The following is a 21946-nucleotide window of genomic DNA, read 5'->3' as shown; positions in this document are numbered from 1 at the left end:
CAAGAATAGTACAAATATTTTTATAATGTTTTAATGAGAAGACTTTTCTCCACAGGTTGTCAGACCTTAATTACACCAGAGTTAGCAACCTCGCAGTGCTTTGCCAGCGTGTGCATCACGATGATCGCTATATTTAGCTATTTTTGTGTTTAAACACACCTTCGCAATTCAGTAGCTCAGGGCTGGAACAAGCAGCACCTAATGAGAATAATCAGCCACGCAAGAGCTCTTCTAGCTCCTCCTTTTGCTTCTCCTTCCTCCATTTCTGCTTCCCCTCATTTATTTTGTGCATTTCAACTCCATCTCCTTTGTCTCCCCCCCTCCCTTTTGACTGGTCCCCAACCCTTGGCACTGCCACTATTCTCCCGCTCTTCTTCATTGCTGGTTCAAAACAGGAAAATATTTTGTTTAATTAGTCAGTGGTTGGAAGAAAAATATGAGACACAAGGTATAACTAGGTTAGCGTATAGCCACGTGTATTTAAAACACTTAATGCAAAAGCTCCGATTCGTTCTTCTATATTGTATTTTAAAGCATATAAATAATTTTCATTTGTGTTTCCAAAGTTTCTTCGCAGTCATCCCTGTGCTCGTGAGGAAAAAGTCACCTTCAGAAATGATTACATCATTTATTACTGTGTAAATAAGCACATCTTACTCATGTTTTCTTCATCGTCTACATCCATTGCGAAATATTTTTGCTGGTTTCTTGGCTGGCGGAGACTGCTTCTGTCTGGAAAACAGAGAGTGGGATATTTAAGATTTAAGGTACCAAGATACAAGGTAAAGCATTAAATCTCCTTTAAAAGCAGCAGCCTGGGCACTGGTTTTGCTTTGGGCTGTCCACGGTTTTCACTCACTTTTCACATAATATTTCCCCAAAGTGCCTATTTCTGTAGCTGAGGTACACTCCGCAGAATTGAGAATTTGACAAGGTTTGCAAGAATTCAGGTTTTTGTATTATGAACTACAATATTTTTATCTGAAGGAGTATGTAAACTACATTATCTCTGTATCTTTTTAAAAAAAAAAAAAAAAAAACAAAACCACCTGAAAAATAACATCAAATCCACTCTGCAGGTTACCGGACAGACAATTTCAGCAGTCAAAACACCGAAGATGCAGTTTGTTACCCAGCACCAAACTGATGGATGTCTGTTTGGTTTGGTTAAATCCTGACCCAAGACCCCTCCGAAAACTGAGATTATCATCAACCACTGCAAGATGTAGCCCCACATCAGGTGAAGGGAAGAGCGGGTAACGTAACCCTCTCTCCTACACTGGATTTTCTTATTAACTGAAAAATCCAGATGATATTACCTGTGGGTTATCTGGTTGTGTGGAAATAGATTTTATTACCCACAGGGATTTTCAATTCATCAAGAGAGACTGATCTAAAGGTGAATATAACCATCGGACATGCAAAATCTGCCTAGCGTTTCGTTTGGAAGAAGGCAACGCTTTTACCTAAGTCAAAAGGACTAATTTAAGGGTGATGGGGTTTGTGGTTTGGTTTCGGTTTTATTATTACTCCTGTTTGTTTTTTCCTGAAAACTAATCAAGTACTTAATATCTGTTGCATTCTGGGTAATCGCTCCAATCTCATTATGCCACGAGCATTCCAACAGAGAGCACTGAACCCAAAAACCACACAAACAAAAAAGGATCTTTTGTTAAAAGATCCATTATTACAGTCAGAAAAAAGTAGTGGAGCATTAACAGGCTTCATGTTCTTACACTGGAGTGGATCAAACCGTGGAAATTTGCATTGTACTTGCCAATCTGTTGAATTTTGGCATCTGCCTCAGCTCTTCTGAAGCATTCACAACTAAGCGTTGCGTTTGCATGGCAATATTTTTTTTTTTTTAATATAATGCATTCATTTTCAGCTGATTCTTCACCACAATTAAATGCCTGGAAAGTACCTGAAGAGAGTGAAGTCCAGTACAAACGCAAAACCGCTCTGTGATAATCTAGTCTTAACATCTGTAAATTTTGATTCCTTTTGCTGACAATCAGATTAAATTAAGATTGAAGTCCTACTTTTAAGTGCATCTTTGATCCTACTTCAAAACTATTATAGTCCACAGAAATCACAGGGCAAAACTTCAACCTTCTTTATCTAATACAATTATCTCCCAGCAGAGCTTCCGCCTTTTACTTAGCTTACTTTTACCACAGAGAGTATCAATTCTAACTATCCATGGACATTTTACTTACACTGTACATATCATAAAAGTTAATGATTGCACGGATACTTTCAGGTAAGCGTTCAGGACGTGGCAGAAGAAGCGATACCCGATTCAGCCCGAGGCTGCGGTCACATATGCCAGATCAGACGAGGGAACTGATTCTCACCAGCAGCACATCGCTACTGGTGCCAGTAAAAATACCTGGGCGCTGTGGCGGGGAAGGAGAGAGGCACGATGGTGTCTTAGGAGGATACTGCCAGGGATGGTAATGTCTTGTGAAACCAAGGGCTGAGGCTGCTGCTGGAAGGGACGGGGAGATCGGGGTGGGAAGCGGAGGTCGTTGGTGCCTTCAAAAGCGTGGGGACACTGCGGGGTGGGCGGCGCAGGAGACGCTGCTTGGTTTCCCGCTGCTGTATGGGCTGGCACAATTCACAGCACTCAAGTATTTGCTCTGTTACATTACGTTTTGCCCTTCCCTCAGCGAGGACACACATCTGTGTCTCCCATCCAGCTGCCAACGTCAAATATTTAGGAACATCAATGCTTTGAGACTTAAAGTGTCAGCACTGGTGGAAATCAGACAACAGAGTCAGAAGTTTTTGAGGAGTGGAACCACATAAACCAACACGGTCACTTGATAAGGCTGACACAATAAAATCAACGCTCAACACCAAACATGGCCATGTGCCTGCTCCGTAACAACAAATTTGTTCCATCTCTCTTCCCTCCTCTGGTGGAAAAAATCTAGCTTTAATTCCACTCTAAATTAAAACTGTAGTCAGCTGTAGCTAGTAAACAAGAGGGAGAACTTTGCACTCATGTTGTTCTTAATGCACAGATGGCATACTAGGGTAATCGGAGAGCATAAGAAGTAATTATTCAGTTTGCAAAAAGAAACTAGCCATTCCTACCCTATTTATTATTTCAGTAGACACTTCATGCAAAGCATGGAAAAGCGTGCTGCAAATCCAGAGTCCAGGTGTAAACACCAAACGTAATGAACTGCATTGTTCTGATTTGTGCTTTTTGAAGTCAGTTTGGTTTTATCTTTGCTAACATAAGAAGAAGAGAAAAAAAACCTCACAAAAAAATTCCACCCAAGAAGGAAGGGTATGTAGGGATACAGAAACAAATAACACGGCTAACTGCTCGACAGCAGTATAACCCACAGGGGTGATGCACACCACAGAAGCAGCACTGATCACCCTGCAGTCTGAACAACTGGGGAACCGTCCATCTACTGCCCAGCACACTCAAACTTCATCCTGACCTGCCAGATGACGACTTCGGGACAGGATAACTGCACGGCTTGCCCAGCGACACTGTCACTTCGAAACCAGGGGGTTGTAAAACTGCAACCACTGGCATGTAGGCGATTAAAATGTGTTAAACGCGTATACCAGAAACATCAAGAAACTTGTAGTCCAAAAATATCAGATATGGAAAAATGAAGAGCGACATTCAAATATACATACGGATGTGTAAGTTTGCAATGGTAAAATCCACGCTAAATGTTGTTATTCAGTAATTTAAAACAATGAAATCTGTTTATCCTCAACTAAAAAAATCCTCAGCACAGTACTATTTGCAATCTTCACAGCTTACTTTTCACAGCAGGAGCTAAGCAGCCCTTACTGAAAATGTAAAATGTGCCTTTAGCAATCATTACACTAATTAATGCTACGTCTCTAATAGTAGAAGGAGAAAGAAATATATCTCTATGTTTGTCACCATTTCACACATTGTCTCAAAACCAAAGCCCACGTGCTTGCAGATATCCTAAATTTCCTACCGCCACCACCAGACATTTCTGATCATCCCAGTTTGTTACCTGGAGTGTCTTTGCTCAGGCAACACAATTCCTTTTCGCTCCCCAACGCTGCCTGGAGAAGACACTGATTTAAGTAACTGAGAGGATTCTGCACAAACAAAAAGGAGAGGCAGTGACAAAAGATGCAAAACCACACTTCTGAGCACAGAGAAGCTGTTCAGATTCCCCACAAGCCAGACAACATAAACTCAAGCAGATCATAAAAATATGATAAGACAAGCAGTAAAACTCCCCATTAATTTTGTCACCAGCAGTGCAGAATTTCAAGGGACACAGAGCTAAAAGACTTGGCCCACACATACTACTTCTCCCGAGACTCCTGGGAGCACCTAAAACAAATCACTGCATTTCCACAACATTTTTTTTTTTTTAAATCCCAAGGCTACGTACAAAATGACTATGTAAACTCCATCTCACGTGCATCAAAGTTTTAGGTAAACCGTGGGTTTCAGCGTGACAATCTCTCTCTCGCATCCCTGTCACTGTTCACCTTGTGTACCACAACCTTGCCGCTGGTCCGTAACAAATCCTGTTTTCCAGGGAGCATCTGCATATTCAAAGAGCTTCCCAGAGCATCGCTTCCAGCCCGGGTACACGTACATACACTCATCCTCTACGCAGCGGGTTGCTCTCCTTTCTCCATCCCTTTTGCTGTGCAGAAAACTCGTGTGGCTCCTCACACCCAGCCCAACTCCTCTTTCTGGCTGCAGTGGTTCTTGGTGTGTTTTCCCCTTCTTAACTCTGTTATCTCAGAGGCACTACCACCCTCACTGATGGGCTTGGCCTTGGCCAGCGGTGGGTCCCTCTTGGAGCCGGCTGGCATTGGCTCTATCAGACACAGGGGAAGCTTCTAGCAGCTTCTCACAGAAGCCACCCTGTAGCCCCCCTGCTACCAAAACCCTGCCACGCAAACCCAACACACCTCCCACACCACTAAAACTGAGAGGCTTCACTCCCCAAGATGCTCGTGCCTCATTTCACACAGCACGAGACAGCTGCAACCACAATGCAAATCCCTTCAGCATCAGAGGGGCACGGATGTACTTTAGGTGGGTTATTCCTCCTCTGAGCTAAAATACTCATGGTGATCCGAGGGGGATGCAGAGCTTCCCATCATGTTTTATCCCAGCTGCAGGCTACAGCAGCCACACTCCTGGCTACTTCACTTTGGGCTGGCGACCAGGGTCCCCATCTCATCGTGGCATCTGTTGCAGGGCAGTAAGGGGGAACACACCAACTGAAGTTGCCATAAACCAGCATGTTTTACTAAGCAGAGTAAAGCAAATACATCACCTCAATCACTATTCGTTTAGATAGAGTTTAAAGTCAGAAAAGCCTTTCAAACAAACAAGTGGGAGCCGATCAGAGTTCCCTCTCTCCCTCCAACTTCAAGAGCTTCTGGATTTCATCCATACACTGAAATACGCCCTGCTGTGCTGAACGGGGCAGCGGAGCCGCCTCTACTGCTTCATACTGAAAGAATTAGTAGCCTTTTCACTGCAGGCGATTGCGTGGCTATGCTAGCACGTTATGCTAAGCAAAAACTTGCAAATGTGTGTATTATTTAACATTGGCAACTGTGGGTTTTACTGCCTTTTTTGCAGTACCACCTGTCCCTAGACCTACGGTCACTGGGGGCTGGAGCAGCGACACTTGCATCAATGCCAAGTACACAAGTACCAGCAATAACCGACGAACAACAGAAATACTGGGGAAGGAGGGGTGAGTGAAAGAACTAGGAAGAGAAAACAGTTATTTTCCAGCAAAAGTCAAAAGAAATGCCTACAGCTTGGGGACAACTACTTTCCCATAGGATGTGCAATGCCCGAGGGCGCAGCGGGAGGAAAGGACAGGACACCCGGGTGCCTTACTTTGCTTTTTGTTAGAGTGCCAGAGACACCAAAGAGCTGTTGAGATTTCCCCAGTCCCAGCTGGGCAGCACAGACTTTGGAAAGAAGACACCGCTTCGGAATATCCGAGGCGCTGTCCTAGTGCGCACTCCGAACGCAACAGATGCAAGAGGACCTCTGCCACCAGTCGGGCTCCCTGCAACGCGGCAGCTCAGACGGGCAGGATCGCACCCCTGTCTGATCCAGGTCCCCGTAAGACCTGCACACGCCTGGCTCATCAATTTTTAACGACAAAGCATGCCATGCTTCTGCTGCGGCAGCGCCGGCTTGGGCATCTCTCTCGCACCTGGTCACCATCCTCGCTAAAGCAGATGGACAGAGACAGGGGAGAGGATCACGCAAATCACATAAGTCTTTTGCCTTAAAGAGATTAGAAATTTGAGCAGAACTTTTGCTAAACAGGCTACTTTATTTGCTCTATAAAAGCAGCTTAAATTTGCTTTCCTATTACCATAGAGAAAGCCTGATTCCAGTCCTAATTAACTCTGTACCATCAATAAGGCTGTAACTCTCAGCATACTAATATTACCATCAGCCAGGTGACCTGTTGTGTATATTATGGACAGTATTACACACAGTTATGTACAGCAGTTAAGAGGAAGCATTTCTCCACAGTAACAGAAGCAGCAGCACTCATCCTGTGCAGATACACAACTCAGATACCACACAGTCACACGTATTTAAAATCCAGCTATGCCAGAAAAGTGTAAAGATTGTATCTGCAAAAGGTGAATTTTTCTGTGGGCTGTGTTTATGCATTATCATGAAAGCACCGTGGTTTATTTTATCGTGATGATGCACGTTTCATGACAACCAAGCACGGACCAACAAGGTATTTTGGAATCAGAATAAAATTCCAGCACCTCCCAAGCGCTATGGGCATGCTGCTTGCTGTGCTGAATTCGGGAAAGGGATACTCGCTTGTTTGCAAACTACCCCTGGCCGTTCGGTGTATCATATGTGTGTATACAGTGCCTCATGTAAACTTTATGTATTTACTAACTACATTTGGGGTTTTAAAACATATAACTGAAGCAAGTGTGAAGGCTTAATACACTTTTCCGTGAACTGATTGGCAAAGACAACAAAAACAAAGTGATAAATATTATTTTTTAACTATTAATTTAAACCAAAGTGTTTTTATTGTTTAAAAAGCAAGCATTTCAAATATGTTTGAAAACCGGTGAGACGCTTCTAGAAGTACTGTATTCCAAAAGATGTTATGTTTTCCAAGCTTGTATCAGTTCAGGATAAATTTCCCTTGAAAATATATTAATTCTTAGAGAAAGGACCCGCAACGTTGTTGAAAAAATAATTTTCCTTTTGAGTAAAGATTCTTTTCAGAATTATTTATTTCAATGCGTACGAAACAGTAAAATAAAATACTCCCGAGACAATAAAATGCTTTAAAGGCTTTAGGCATGGCGAGGTATTCCTAAAGACCACAGCGAGCTTCACCATCAATTTTCAACATCCCACGCCATCACCACATACACCTAACTGAATAAAGATTAAGAGCTTGAGCAGGTGGCTGGGAAATTCTGATCTGTGACTGGAATCAAGCACATTTATCACTGAGCCAGGCCAGAGAGATCTGGGGAGAGCGAGGCTGTGGCAAGTATCAGGTCCAAGCCTGAATTAGCCGGAAAACAGGAGGAGGTTAGCTCTGCTTTGATCTGCTGCCCTCAGGAACGTGATGCCCAGCGCTGTTCGACCCTCGCAGCACAGAGCGAGTGTCACCGCTGTCCTAACCCGCTTGTCAAAGCTCAGGGTTGCTGCTGCCCAAAGTCAGGGGCAGGGTAGGAAAGGAGCCAAACCTGCTGCACAAGCCACCTTGGTCTGTGCTCTTACTCAGTTGCTGCTTAAAGCCGAAGTTTTTAGTAAGATAACCTTTTATATTGCTCTTGACTCTAAACACGAGTCTGGTACTTTGCTAGGTAGGCTCAGACCTGGCTAATTCTTCCATTTTAGCCTAAGTGACTATTTTTGAAGCACAGTATAAAGACACTTTTTCCCCTCCCAGAAAAAAAAAAAACAAACAAAAAACCAAAAACCCAACATATAAACCAATGTTCTTACCAAAGTACTAGAGCTGCTAAGGAAACATTTTGCTGTACTGCCACATTTGCATTACGTAGCATCAGCACAACTCCAGTGTAACAAGAAGAAATTAATTGACTGTAATCAACAGGACTTGTAAATAATTGTCACCTTATGCAGCACATCAAACCGGCTCCAGCCACTCCTGCAGCACCACGGCTTGCTCAAGGACAGACTTGGACAATTCCCCTTTGAATTACCATGGAAGTGATCGGCACACTGAGCCAGAAGTGAGAGACGCCGTACAGCTGTCTCACACTGCCGTACGGGGGATAAACCCTCCCGAGGAGCTGGGTTATCAGTCTGGGCTCAGCACCGCATCCCCACAGCCGGGCATCCTGCTCCTCCAGCCTGACGCTGAGGAAAAGCAAGCTCCTGTCTGCTAAAAGCATAGGTAAACGGGAACTCCAGTTGCATAAATATTTGTATAAATTAATGTAGACTGTTGGTGGCATTACTGAAGTTTGTAAGACATGGAATTTACACAGATCTATTTTTTTTAAAAAAATAATTAAATAAGTGTGCTAAAAAGATTTTGGAAGCATCAGTTAAGATGGTCAGGAACAGAGATGGTTGACACAAGAGCTGTCAGGCACGTAAGAGATGCGACGCCAGAGTAATAAATAACGCAGCCAAACGACACTAAACTGTCTGTCCACATTTTCTAATGAAGCGTTTGCATCCTTTTAACATTTTACGTATTTAAGAGTTAGTATAATGAATGACTACATTTTTTCCCAATCCTTTCCTTATAAAAAAAATACACTTGAGAAAAAACAGCCGTGCTCAGCCCTTCCCCCCAGCACCCAGGACCACAACAGTGGATTACTCCTGCCTTGCTCTCCTCACTGGCCTGCTCCTTCGCAGAAGTCACCTAGCACAGACCCCGGGCTAGAAAGCCCAGCCGAGCTTGGCTGACTGCCTACCAAGCCTGCGTGTCCGCACCGTGCTCTCCCATGCTTTGCGTCCCTGGGCGTTGTGCTGCAGGCACTGAAACTCGCCCTGCATGGAGCGAACGGGTTCTGGAGAACGCGTTGGGTTGAACTGTGCCACCCACGTGGTCCCATCGCTACATTTCAACTCAACAATGCGCGCTCCCACTCATACCAAGCTGTGCACACACCATCTTCCCAGGCAGGGAAGAGCTAGAAAAAAGAACTACTAACATATCTATAATATTTTAGTATCCTAACAGATACCGATTCTTGGTTCACGGACTCCACAAGCATCCAGACTCCTCCCTTTGCTTGGCAAGCAACTGCTCAACTGATTAAACTGACTCTACCTGACTCTAAAACTGCCCGACAAGGCTGGGATTTGACTTTGACGCCTAAAGCAAGGAGTAAAGTACACCTGAAGTCTCTCAGAGCACCATGGGTGTATTTTTCATTACAACTCCCCCATCCCAAGCACATCACTACAGCAAGAAGGCTGTGGGCATTTTATGGAAGTAACACATCATTGATTTCCATTACACCTAACTTCTGACCTCTTACAGTGAAAAATGCTTTGAAGAGAATGAATTAGATGTACTTACTAATGAAATCCAAACCCATCTACTTTTCCTAGCAAATAACATTCAGACAGTACATATAACACGTAGGAGACAGTACTTAGCTGGGGCAGAGAGAATTAACTTCTCAGCACTTTTTGTACACATATTAATTAGGAGATCAAGCTGTCAAACTTGCTGCGACTGGATTATTTTTATTTTTTTATTTTTTACCTGGTAATTAAAAAGAAATAATTTAAAATAATATAACATAGTGCCCACGTATGTTTTCAGAAACTGAGGGTAGATTTTTTTTTCAGAAAAAGGACTCTGAACCCAGGCTGCTCACTACAGGAAAGAGCTTCCTCTCTTGCCAAGCCATGCTTGATTACTTCTGAAATCATTAATAATTCAGTCATCATTTCACTTTGAAGAAGGAACAGCAGTTTTGACTTCTTTGACCTTCCAAACTTTTATTCGAGCAGGTTTCATAATGCAACAAAACCATGCTAATATATTCATGCACTGCCTCTAAATAATCCATTTACAGCAACAGACACTCAGAAACCTCTCAGATCCTACAGGCACAAAGTCTCTGCACGGCTTCAACATCGAGGTTTGGAACCGTTGGTGCCATCTGAGCAAGGACAGCTTCCAAAAGGACTCCACCGAAGCCTCGGACAGCAGGTGCGAGTAAACTTTTTATTTCTAAAAACCTGCTCTGACACAAGCTCCTTGAGACCACTGGAAAAACTTTAAGTTTGGGGGAAAATAAAAAAAGGTAAGAATAAAGGAAAAAGCTTAATTGCTGCTCAGAGATTTACAGATCTTTCAAAAAGAACAATAAAGAATAATTGACATAAATATTAGTTAACTGATTTAGGTCAGTGCATATACAGCATTTTGTATGTGGAATAGGACTGAGGAGAATGTGCAGCCAAGGAGCAGGCTAAGTGTTTTTTCTCAGGTATACTGCTAAAATAAATTCAGGTTTCAACTATACTATGCTGATGTAGTATAGGGGATTTTTGCTTCTAACATGGAGCAACAAACCAACGTGCAGCTGTTACCTAAACACGCCGAAGGCAAGTGATTCTGCAGACCAGCACACCCCACAATATTTAGACTACAAGAAATATTGCAAAAAGCTTTCCTTTCCTAAATGCATGACATGCCAGCCAAATCAAACACAAAAACACCTAAATGTATGCTAATTTAAGTGGAGCCACGAAGAAGTACAGTATATTTACACTTTTAACTCTCTCCTGGTTTTGAAGTCTCTATTTCCCCCCGGGTATTGTCAAAGACAGGAGGAACACCAGAACTACTTCAAAATGTACTAGCCAACACAACAGTATTTGCATTTATTTCCTCAAGAGACTACTTGAAAGACTTTTAACTAAATGTTGGTGATAGCAAGTGCACCAGTACAGAGATACAACTTGCCTTTTGTTTGAATATTCTATGTATTCACTACACATAAAAAAGTTGTGAAGGATCCTTTCATCAGCTATCTTGGTTGAGCAGATATACCTTGAAAGGAAAATTTAGTGGCTACCCAACGTTTTATGTTAACAGAGAATGGCATATATGCAAAATATCGTAATCTGACAGCTGAAACAAAACTATTATTAGAAGGGAGTAGAAGGCAGAAAGCTGCAGCTTTAGGGAAGTTTCATATTTGTTAAGAAGTATTCTCCTTCCAAACTTTGAAAGCCGACTGAAATAAAACATTGGGAGACGTAGAAGGATTCTGTTCAAAATATTTCTTTTAATCCAAACAGAACAAACTGAAGTTGCACTGAGCAACAAAGGTTCAAACCTCACCTGAAAACTTTTACAACTGCCCCCCCCCCCCCGCCCCTGTACTTTGTTTCGACCACACAGCAATTAAAACACTACCTTTACGCTCCGATCGTTTATTCCGCCTCCGCTTACAGCGCCGCTGGACCGTGCTGGAGAGGGTCCCCATGCCGAGAGCCACGGCCAGAAGAGATGCCACGCAACACTGCCAGCCCCGCTTGCCAGCCCGCGGCACCCCCTCCCGACAAGGCAGCGATGTCTCCCCAAAAAGGGGATGTCTCCCCCTGCGTTCTCCTTGCGCTCTCTTCACCCAACCCGGGCCCCTCGAACCACAGGACGCGCCGACGCACAGTCCGATGAACAAAGATGAACGAACGCTGCAGCTCATCCCTACCCGCCGCAGGAGGCACATGTGACAATTAACCCTTCGGTAAGTGAAGGGGCAGGGAAGGACAGCGTTCTGAAAAGGACAATATCAAAGACATCCTCGCGACTGGGTGTGGAAAGACAAATTTATTCTTATTTTGTTATTAGAAAAGGAGGGCAAGTCTTCGGCGTGGCGTCAGCCTTGTACAAATCTCGGGAACAAGGAGAGACATAAGCAAGGGAATGTTTATACAGCCCAGTGCGTGAAACCAAGGTGCCTTCAGCATCCTGTGTCATCGTTTCTCATGTTCTTAGTCACGTATGTCACACACTGCCCAGGAATGCACAAAATACATTTGTGAACAGCAGGAATACGCAAATATGCAAATCTCCAAGAGCAATGTTTCAGTCGCACATTTTCCATACAAGGGTTTGGATGCCGGGTCTTACTGAGAGACTTCCCAACAGCAACGTTAACTGTAGCATTTTCCAGCCTTTTCATAAACAAAAAAGCAACACGTGACATTATGGGATGCTGTGATATTACCCTGTTTCCCCAATTTGAGCAACCCACTGAACACGTGTTCATCCTTTGGATGAGCAGCACAGACTGGGGGGTGCAGCATCCTTTAATCCTGCGCGTAGATTAAACCTTGCAGGACAGAAAACACCTTCCAGCAAGGACCGTTTGCAGGTGCAAGCTCCACAGGTTTCTTCAGCATGTTACCAGAGCGAGGAGGCTTCTCTGACAAGTCACCTCCGCCTGCTCTCAGACCTTCATTTCTCAGTGTATCAGGCCTCAGCTCTTTGGGTGACAGCACACCATCAAATCTGGATAAACTCTGGTAGACGACTTACATGGACCATCATGTTTTCACAACTAGCCAGGCTGGCATTTTTGGAAAAACATTGCCACTGGCATCTTAAATTAGCAGTACTTCACTAACCAAAACCAACACACTCAGGCTCACCACTGGGACTGGGCTGACCTGCTGCCCTACCTCTCCACCTCCTGCTCTGGCACTTGTTCTCCAGATCCTAGGGAACACCTTTCTCATCTCCAGCCTGCGATGGAAAGCTCCTGAGACTGAGTTAGCTTGCTGACTGAAATTATTTCTGCAGGAAGCCTAAGTGCTAAGGGCTGCAAACTTCCCCGCTTACTTCAGAGGAGCTGAAGTTCTACTTCAGCATCTACATTAATGGACACCAGTGAGGATGAAGAAATATCAACAGAACCATTTACAGCTCAGCTTACGCTATTTAAAAAGAAGAACTTGCAATGGTGGAACGAGCCACCAATGCCATTGTCACGCTATCACGTGTTCACCAACATCAAGAAGCCCAGGAGAAAATGAGTCCCACCATCATCTAAGACCAACTCCACAAACCAGTCTTCCCTGGAGCAGCAAGGTGTGATCTTCCTTTGCAGCAGACACAAGGTCAGGCATTTTCTTCAGCTTCCAGCATCTCTCCTCTCTACTAAATACTGCCCACTCGGGCTCACAGACCAGAGGCACGCTCTGGATTAACACAGCAACATTTCTCCCTTCATGGAAGCCAGAAATAGCCTCATTTAAAAGTGATGATAGTCTGACATCAGGCCTTGCGACCCAACAGACTCATGGCAAGATTAAGGCAGACATCAAGGAAATCCCCACGAAGCCCACAGCTCGTGTCAGCGTGGGCACCAGCTGCGCATGGGCAGAGCGCTCTCCCATCTCACCAGACCTAATTTAAGACTGAAGTTAGTGATTCTGCAGCTCACTAATTAACAGTTTCAGGCCAAGTTTGACATTCAAATCCACATTAAGCTGTGCACGATGGGGAAAGGACAAGGAGGGTGAGGTATCCACATCTACATGGCCTTGAAGGAAAAGCACCACTGATACACAGAGAGAAAAAGGGAAAAAACACTCCTGAGGGGAATAGGAATTCATTTTGTTCCTTTGAGCAAACAGCACACTTTGTAAAAGGCAAAGAAACAGCCTGAGAAACCACTGAGCTCTTTACTATAATTCTTCCAGCTAGGGAAACTTTCACCACCTTGTTCTTGCCACAGGCAAGACAGATGTACGTAACAACGTGTGTTTCTCCTTCCCTTTCAGGGAAGAGTAGCTGCATTAGGTATTCAAAGTTCAAACATGATTTTGCCTCCAACAATTAATCTGCCTGTGGTGGGTTGACCCTGGCTGGGGGCCAGGTGCCCACCAGAGCCATTCTATCACTCCCCTCATTCACTAGACAGGGGAGAAAAAGTGCAACGAAAAGCTTGTGGGTTGAGATAAGGACAGGGAGAGATCACTCACTAATTATCATCATGAGCAAAACAGACTGAACTGAGAGGGGAAATTCATCTAATTTATTACTAAGCAAAACAGAGTAGAGGAATGAGAAATAAAATCAAATCTTAAAACACCTCCCCCCACCCCTCCCATCTTCCCGGGCTCAACTTCACTCCCGGCTTCAACCTCCGCCCCCCCTCAGCGGCACAGGGGGACGGGGAATGGGGGTTACAGTCAGTTCATCACGCGGTGTTTCTGCCGCTTCTTCCTCCTCAGGGGGAGGACTCCTCTCATCGTTCCCCTGCTCCAGCGTGGGGTCCCTCTCATGGGCTACAGTCCTTCATGAACTGCTCCAACGTGAGTCTCTCCCACGGGCTACAGTCCTTCACGAACTGCTCCAGCGTGGGTCTCTCCCACGGGGTGCAGACCTTCAGGAGCAAACTGCTCCAGCGTGGGTCCCCCACGGGGTCACAAGTCCTGTCAGCAAACCTGCTCCAGCGTGGGCTCCTCTCTCCACGGGTCCACAGGTCCTGCCAGGAGCTTGCTCCAGCGTGGGCTTCCCACGGGGCCACAGCCTCCTTCAGGTGCCTCCACCTGCTTCACCATGGTCTTCACCACGGGCTGCAGGGGGATCTCTGCCCCGGCACCTGGAGCACCTACTGCCCCTCCTTCTGCACTGACCTTGGTGTTTGCAGAGTTTCTTACATCTTCTCACTCCTGTCTCCAGCTGCAAAAGCTCTCTCTGACTGTTTTTCTCTTTCTTAAATATGTTATCACAGAGGCGCTGATTGGCTTGGCCTTGGCCAGCGGCAGGTCTGCCTTGGAGCCGGCTGGCATTGGCTCTACCAGACACAGGGGAAGCTTCTAGCAGCTTCTCACAGAAGCCACCCCTGTAGCCCCTCCGCTACCAAAACCTTGCCACGCAAACCCAACACGCTGCCCCAACCTGCCAGAGCTTTGGTTCACAGGACTTGGTGTAAAGACTGAAAAAAGACTCCTCCAGCTCAGCCCTGTGGCTCTCCTCTCCACAGCAGCTCCGACTCAGCTGACCACTGCTCCCCAAAGCAAAGTGCCTCTGGGCTATGAGAATCAGGAAGAAGATTTGAGATAATTTTAGCTTGAAGAATGACAGCTTTCAATAGAGAAATAAAGTCTCTAAAATCTGACTGCTGACTCAGGAATGTACATGATGCACTTGGGAGAGAAACTCAGTGACCCACTGCATTCATTCGCAGTTGGCACATTAACGACAGTCTTAGGAAACAAAAAATATGCAATCTGTACTATGCGTGAGATTAGATATTCAATATCCGAAAATATATTGCAACATCTGCATGATTAGAACAAAACAGGTTAAAACCTGAATGTGAGGAAGCAAATGTGACGCACCAGAACAAAAATGTGGCATTCAGTTTTAACGTGTTCCTTGGAAGCAGTAAATCCTGTAACATCTTGTACTTCACAGATTCAACACCCACAAAAGCATCAAGGAGAAACCGGACTGCCTTCTCTCCAAAGAAAAAACAATTCCCAGGGGGAATTCAGTTACGCCCCTACGAATCTCACCCGCAGATCTCGGAATGCAGAGACCCTAGACAATTAAGGTGTCCTCCATCAAAACCCCAGAGGTAAAGCAACCCAAGTGACACCAGAGGCTACACAGCAATGCTGACCGAGAAGTTCAGTAGCTTCTCAATTCTCTTCTCTGCCACCTAGACCACCAGAACAAAGCCAGCCTAGGTTTCTCTGCATCTATGGCTTGTGACAGACAGGGTTTTGTGGCTAAATATTTGTGAGTTCCACCTGAAGACCCTGTAGCTGTGGCATCTACAGTCCCTTCCCGTCGAGGCTCCCTAGCACCAGGAGGCTTGAGGCCACGCTGCAGCCCTTCTGCCAGGCACAGCACCTGGGGCGGGTCTCCTTCACCTGGCACTCTTAGCAAAAACTCATAGGAATAATTATCTCTTAGGAATAATTATCTGATCTTTAGGTACCCACTAAACTCGCTTCAAATCAGGTAAGTTGGAAAGCTGCAGGGGAAAGAAGAAAGAGGACAAAAAGAATTTGACCACTGAACGAAAAAGAAACTCACTACTACTTCTTCTAAAAAATAATATATTGCACCAAAACCATCCTTGCAAATCTCACTTACTTATAGATTTGGTCACTACTATCAGCATACTGATTGTATCCATTGAAGAAATGCTCACACGCCATATTTTGTAAGCACTCTTAGTGATTTTTTTTCCCCCACATGCAATTCACGTACTTCTCAAGCATGAGGACGGCATTACAGGCCAACAGCAAGTTTTCCTTCAAGTTTTGTGTACTGCACCGACTGAATATAAATTAGCAGCAAAGGCTAGAATTTGTATAGGCTAATTACAGCCTGAGCATTTGCTCGGCACAGCAGATCTCAAAACGCAAAGCTGGTGGCTGCACCAGGAACCCCCAGAGCTCTGGCACCAGGTGCCTCAGCTCGCAGGGCCACTCTCAGGAGATGGAATCTGCTCCAACAGCACCATCTACTGTTACACCACACAAATAACGGATCGTGTGGCTATTGCTCCCTTGACCAAGGAAGTCTAGAACCCAGCTCCAAACTAGAAATAACTTACGGTGTTTGCGGATTTATTCTACAGTGAACTATTTTGGAACATATATTTATTACGAGGTTTGGTAGCCTTTGGCTGTATCCTTCTCACTGGCTTACTCTGAGGTCTGAACATCTAATTTTTTATTTTTTTTTTACATTATTTCTGAAGGACTTCTCAAATACCCGTGACTGTCAGAAATGTATTTCCAAGGAAAAAGTGGTAACCATTCAGAGAAAAAAAACCTGAGCAGCCTAGATCTCCCAGTAAGCAACATCAGTATTTTCATCACCGTTTAAAAGATAATAGATGCAGCTACCTAGTGGTGCTAAGGAAAATAATAGCTAATTGGAAGAAAGATCTAAAATAGTTTTAAAGGAGCTTATAAAAAGTCTCAAAGATTTTGAAGTTATTTTATAAAAAGAAAAAAGGACAAAAAGAGTCATGCAGGTAGGGTGATGTTTGGCATTAGGAGACAGACTTAGAAATTGGCCATATCTCCTCCTTTCCCATCACAATCAGTTATCAAGCTCGGCTCAAACACCCAGCAAACTCTCAAGTTCTACATGCCAGCTTTGCATATTTATTTTATTAATATGGATTGGATACAAATTTGCAGTTAGAAGGGTAAGTAATTTTTTGTAACATGTACATCAGCTTGATACAGTTATATAATTCTTAACAATCTTTTCTCTATTTTAAAACCATACTGATCCAATATCTTTGAAGGGGTTTAGAGTACAAAGATAAATAAAAGTTATCTATAAAATAATAAAGCTTAAATAACTCTTTAAATACATTACGATGAATTCTCTCTTCCAAGTTATGATCTGAATGCATCCATCAGAAAACAAAGACTCTCGCTATATATTTGCCAATGATGTGCTCTGCTTACCTTTTTAACTAGTAGAGACACATGCTGATTCTGCAACCTGCAAAAAGAGGAAGCACAGTTAATATTTTGTTCTTTTACAAATTTAAATGCATTACAAATGGCAACTCCTGACCTTAAAAGGGACAAATTTCTGATTCTGTAAGAATACCTAGTACATGCTGCGTATACATAGTCAGAGAGCCAGATCCCTTGTAACCCCAGCAAAGGGAGGGGGCGAAACCATTCTGGACATTCCTGGCTGGGAAAAAAAAAAAAAATTATAAAAATCAAGACTGAAGCTCCTTAGTACTTGGGGCCAGGAGAAACATCCCAGAGGTACAAGCAGCTACTTAGCAGAACCCAATCTGCAATCTCTGCACCTTCTAGCAGAAAGGATCAGCAAAAAATTTGCCCAGTAACAGCTGAAAACTAAAATCAACTTCTGTGTTATCACAGCCAACTTATCCTGCAAGCAAAACTAAAGCTGTTGTCTTATTAGAATATTTTTTTTAATTTAGACCTTAAATTTTCTTTTTAGTGGTTGATTTTAATCCACATAAACAAGACCCTTTTCAAACACCAGTTTCTTGATACTACTGGCACCAGCTTGCATTGTGCTGAAGTGCCTGCAGAACTGGAAAATCCCTCGACTACCAACAATGGGGTAAGAAGGACACAGGACAATGGGAAGGACTAATGCTACAAGAAGTTTTCTTTTATTTCCATAAATACATATAAACTGCACGGCTGTTCAATCAGGAACAGTTAGTTTTACTTTTACAGATAACCTCCTAGTTATAGGAAAATATTTATGTGACTTTATCAATGGGAAGATCCGCTATTCTAAAACGGTTCAGCGAATCACTGAAACTGTTTCCAAAACAACAGAGTATTTTGGCCAGGTGGCTGCGTTCTGCAAACACCCCCGGGGCAGTCCACCGGGACCTCTGAAGGGTTTTGATATTTGCACCTTGAAAAGACAAAAATTTTCTGCTGTTACTCTGCCCACGAGAGGGTGCTGGCACCCTGCAAAAATTTAAGTTATACAGCACGCACGGCACAGCTATGAACCAAACTGGTGGATGCACGCATGGTATCTGAAACTGCTTTGGTCAAGTTAGACAAGGGATCTGATACAATATCTAAAGTCCGTAAAACATTTAAATATTTATTGAAATAATTTTTAAATAGTAAAAAATATTTAAATACCAGGAGATTGCATTAATTCAATCTGGGGTTTTTTTTTTTCCTAAAGACATGTCAATTTCCCAACACTTCATGGTGGCATTTTCCACTAATCCAGAAAAATATGCCAATAATACATTGGTCTTAGCATGAAGTAGTGAAAATGCCTAGAAAGCTCAGCGCAGTATCAGCCGAAGTCAGCTGCCCAACGGAAGCTGCAACGGATTATATGCAATCCCACCAAATGGAATAATGCAGTATTTACAGCATGATGATTTACCATTTCCTTCATATTTTCCCAACCTGGTAGCCCCATATCCACAACAAAACCTCTTCCAAACCCTTGGGATATGAGCTATAAACCGTGTGACATGAAATTCCAGTATTTGTGGCAACATCCACACACACACAAAAAAAAATTAAATGAGTTTTTGATAATTCTCATTATACATGAGCATTGCTTTATTTCACGTTATAACGAATCCCGAGACAACACACTGCTAGTAACTTCTAAGTTTTAACACTAGTATACCCTCAAGTTGTTTTAGAAATTGTATTCCTTATACGCTGTATCACCCCAGTCAGTAATTCTCTGAGTTTCAAACAAACTAAACAAACACAATTCATGAGACTTGGAGCTCAAGTACAAAAAATCTGTATATATTGACAGCTGCAGGCAGCTCCACAGGGTGAGAACCGGCCCACGGGCACAACACGTGAGGAGCAGTTTTGCAGTACTGCTTACAAACGTATCCACCGTGAAAATCCCAACCTTTATTTTCTAACTCCTAGTTTTCTAGCTGGTAAACCTCAGCAGTCCAAGTCTGCACTGCAGGAGGTGAGCAGCAGCAGGCAGGGCAGGCAGGGGGGCCCTGCCAGCTTGCCCAGACAGGGCTGGTTGCTGCTTCTGCAGGGCACCACAGCGCTTTTGCCCACTCCCAAGACACTAAACTCATCTCGGGGGGGAAAAAAAGCCGGAGCTCACCACCACGAAAAAGAAATGCTGATTTTAATTTTTCTATTTAAAACCCATGGGCACGCCATGCCATTTGCACGGGGTTTTCACAGCAGGCAGAGCCACGCATGCAGACACATCTCGTGGCTCCGAGGGCGATCGCTCAGCAGAGGATCGCTCTCCCCTGAGGTTTTGTGGCTCCCGGCCCACGCCCCGCACTAACCCCTCCTGCCAGCGAGCGCGGGCGGACGAAGCCAGCTTCGCTGCTGAAGGACCGCGAGCAAAAAGAGGGGCGGAGGAAAAAGTAAAGACACTAAATGGGAAAGAAAAAGAAATACTACTGTTATAAAAACCAGGAATAAACCTCTCATCTTCCGCACACCCTGCCTGGCTCGGCCTGGGGGCAGATGGATACCTCAGGACTCGCTCAAGTCAGAACGCGCTTCCCCACCTCCTCTTGCAGGGGCTCCTCCAGGAGCTCGGCACCTCCCCGCAGCATCTCCACATCGTTACTTCCCAAAAAATCAGGAAGCCAATTCTTAGACCCTTACGAATGTCAGGAAACAGGCCCCAAAGACAGATGTGCATGTCACCTCACTGGCATTTGCTTTCCTCGTGAAACCACGACTGTCATTTTAATACAGGTTTATCCTCCTGCCACAGACAGGAGTAAAATAGAATTCAAAAGCAAGCCTGAGAAGAATTCTTTTTCATCACATGGCTGGAATAACAACTAAAAAGCAAAACAAATGGAAATCAAGGGACTTCCAAACAGCTTCATTTTTAATAATGTGACTAGTGAGTTTATTCAGACAAAAAAGTTGGAAACACACCCAACATGATTTCTCCCTGGACAGCAAAGGACACTTGAAACCCATTTGAAGAACATGTCATGTTGGACATTTAGGACTTTCTGAAAAGACTAACTTTTTAAAGCTCAACTGAAAACGTTTCAAGGCAATGAGAACCGAGTCGGAGATCTGATAACTAACTTCGTTACACAGACCGCATCTCATGTGTATAAAACAGCATCTCCAGTTTCTCAGAGGTAATCTGCCGGCCCTTTGAAATCTTCCTTTGGAGAAAGGCTTCCAGCTAACATTTCGAAGTCTTCGTTGGTCAACAAATAGTCCTAAAATCTTTGAGAAAGAAAGATTTCAGGGGTCTCCTTAAGCAATGAAGATCTCCTTCCTTGAAGGCAATGAAGGCCTCCTTGGCTGAGCAGGTGGCGGAGGTCCTGCGACTCCAACTCTACAGCTACCACTGCCACCCTGCCCGTCCCAGGAGCCATCAGCCCGTCCCAGGACCATGCTCCAGCCCAGAGGAGCGGAGGCACACCACCAGGCAGGGACCCACCTTATGAGGTCAGAGGATGGGATGCAGCAGCAGGTCCCAGGCCGTGACACCAGCAGAGGAGACAAGGGGAGCAGGCACCCTTGCGTTGGGCACATCCGCAAACACATCTGTGTTTCTCTGCAGTAACTGACAGTGATTTTCCAACAGAATTTAAATTTGCAAGACGCTAGATGTGTCAAATCAGTTCTGTAAGATTTGGGGGGGGAAAAGTACAGCCAATGACAGAGACCTCCCAACCACCAACCCACAAGGGACAGGAGGTCCCACGTCAAGACACAAACCTGCAAGGTAACTATCTGGAGACACTTGCCACCAGCTGTGGGACAGGACAAAAAACGTTAGTCCCAATCTTTACATATTTACTTTCCTATTTATTTTGGATGGGGCTTTGGGCAACCTGGGCTAGCGGAGGGTGTCCCTGCCCATGGCAGAGGGGTGGGACTGGATGGGCTGTGAGGTCCCTTCCAACCCAAACCAGTCTGGGATTCTATGAAAGACACAGGTAAGCTGCCAAGGCATTTCAACTACAGGCATCCACATGACAAAAACCACAGGTATGTTAAATCCAGCATCCTCTGCCCTTCCAATTTTACTGCTGGCTCAGGAAATAGCACTGCTTAGAGGAGGAAAGCCAACTGCATTGCTCAGCTTGTTTTTGCTCAGTTTACACCCTGACACAGGCTGTCTCAAGACATTTCACAGACAGGTCAAACAAGAAACTCAAAAGATGGTGGATTTTTGATGCAGGCACAGCCACAGTTTTTGCTAACTGATTTACGCCCTCCCTAGGCACCAGAGGAGCTAGGGTTTTTATTAATTAAAATAGACTTGCTTCAGACTCTCAACCCCAGATCAAGGCAAGCAGCTGCAAGAAACCTTTGGAAATAGTTTTTCCACCTAAATACAAAGAAACAATTTGACATCTATGATGGTTCCTACCTTATTTTATCAGACTGAATCAATGAAATAACAGCCCAAATCCAAACCATAATCGCTATATCCCTTTT

General features: G+C 44.3%; 1 protein-coding gene across 1 annotated transcript in view; it reads right to left on the bottom strand.

The window, feature by feature from the left end:
- Positions 1–21946, bottom strand: part of ADARB1 (adenosine deaminase RNA specific B1) — an 84270-nt gene that overhangs the window by 42665 nt on the left and 19659 nt on the right. Inside the window, 2 exon segments of the mRNA XM_075755829.1 lie at positions 658–732; positions 17465–17501. Of these exon segments, the coding sequence (XP_075611944.1) occupies positions 658–685 (28 nt within the window). The 5' untranslated portion in view covers positions 686–732; positions 17465–17501.

This window comes from Balearica regulorum, chromosome 6 (assembly GCF_011004875.1).
Source record: "Balearica regulorum gibbericeps isolate bBalReg1 chromosome 6, bBalReg1.pri, whole genome shotgun sequence".
Classification (NCBI taxonomy): domain Eukaryota; kingdom Metazoa; phylum Chordata; class Aves; order Gruiformes; family Gruidae; genus Balearica; species Balearica regulorum.
The sequence above is the reverse complement of the archived record's forward strand: the minus strand, read 5'-3'. Positions and strand labels throughout refer to the sequence as shown.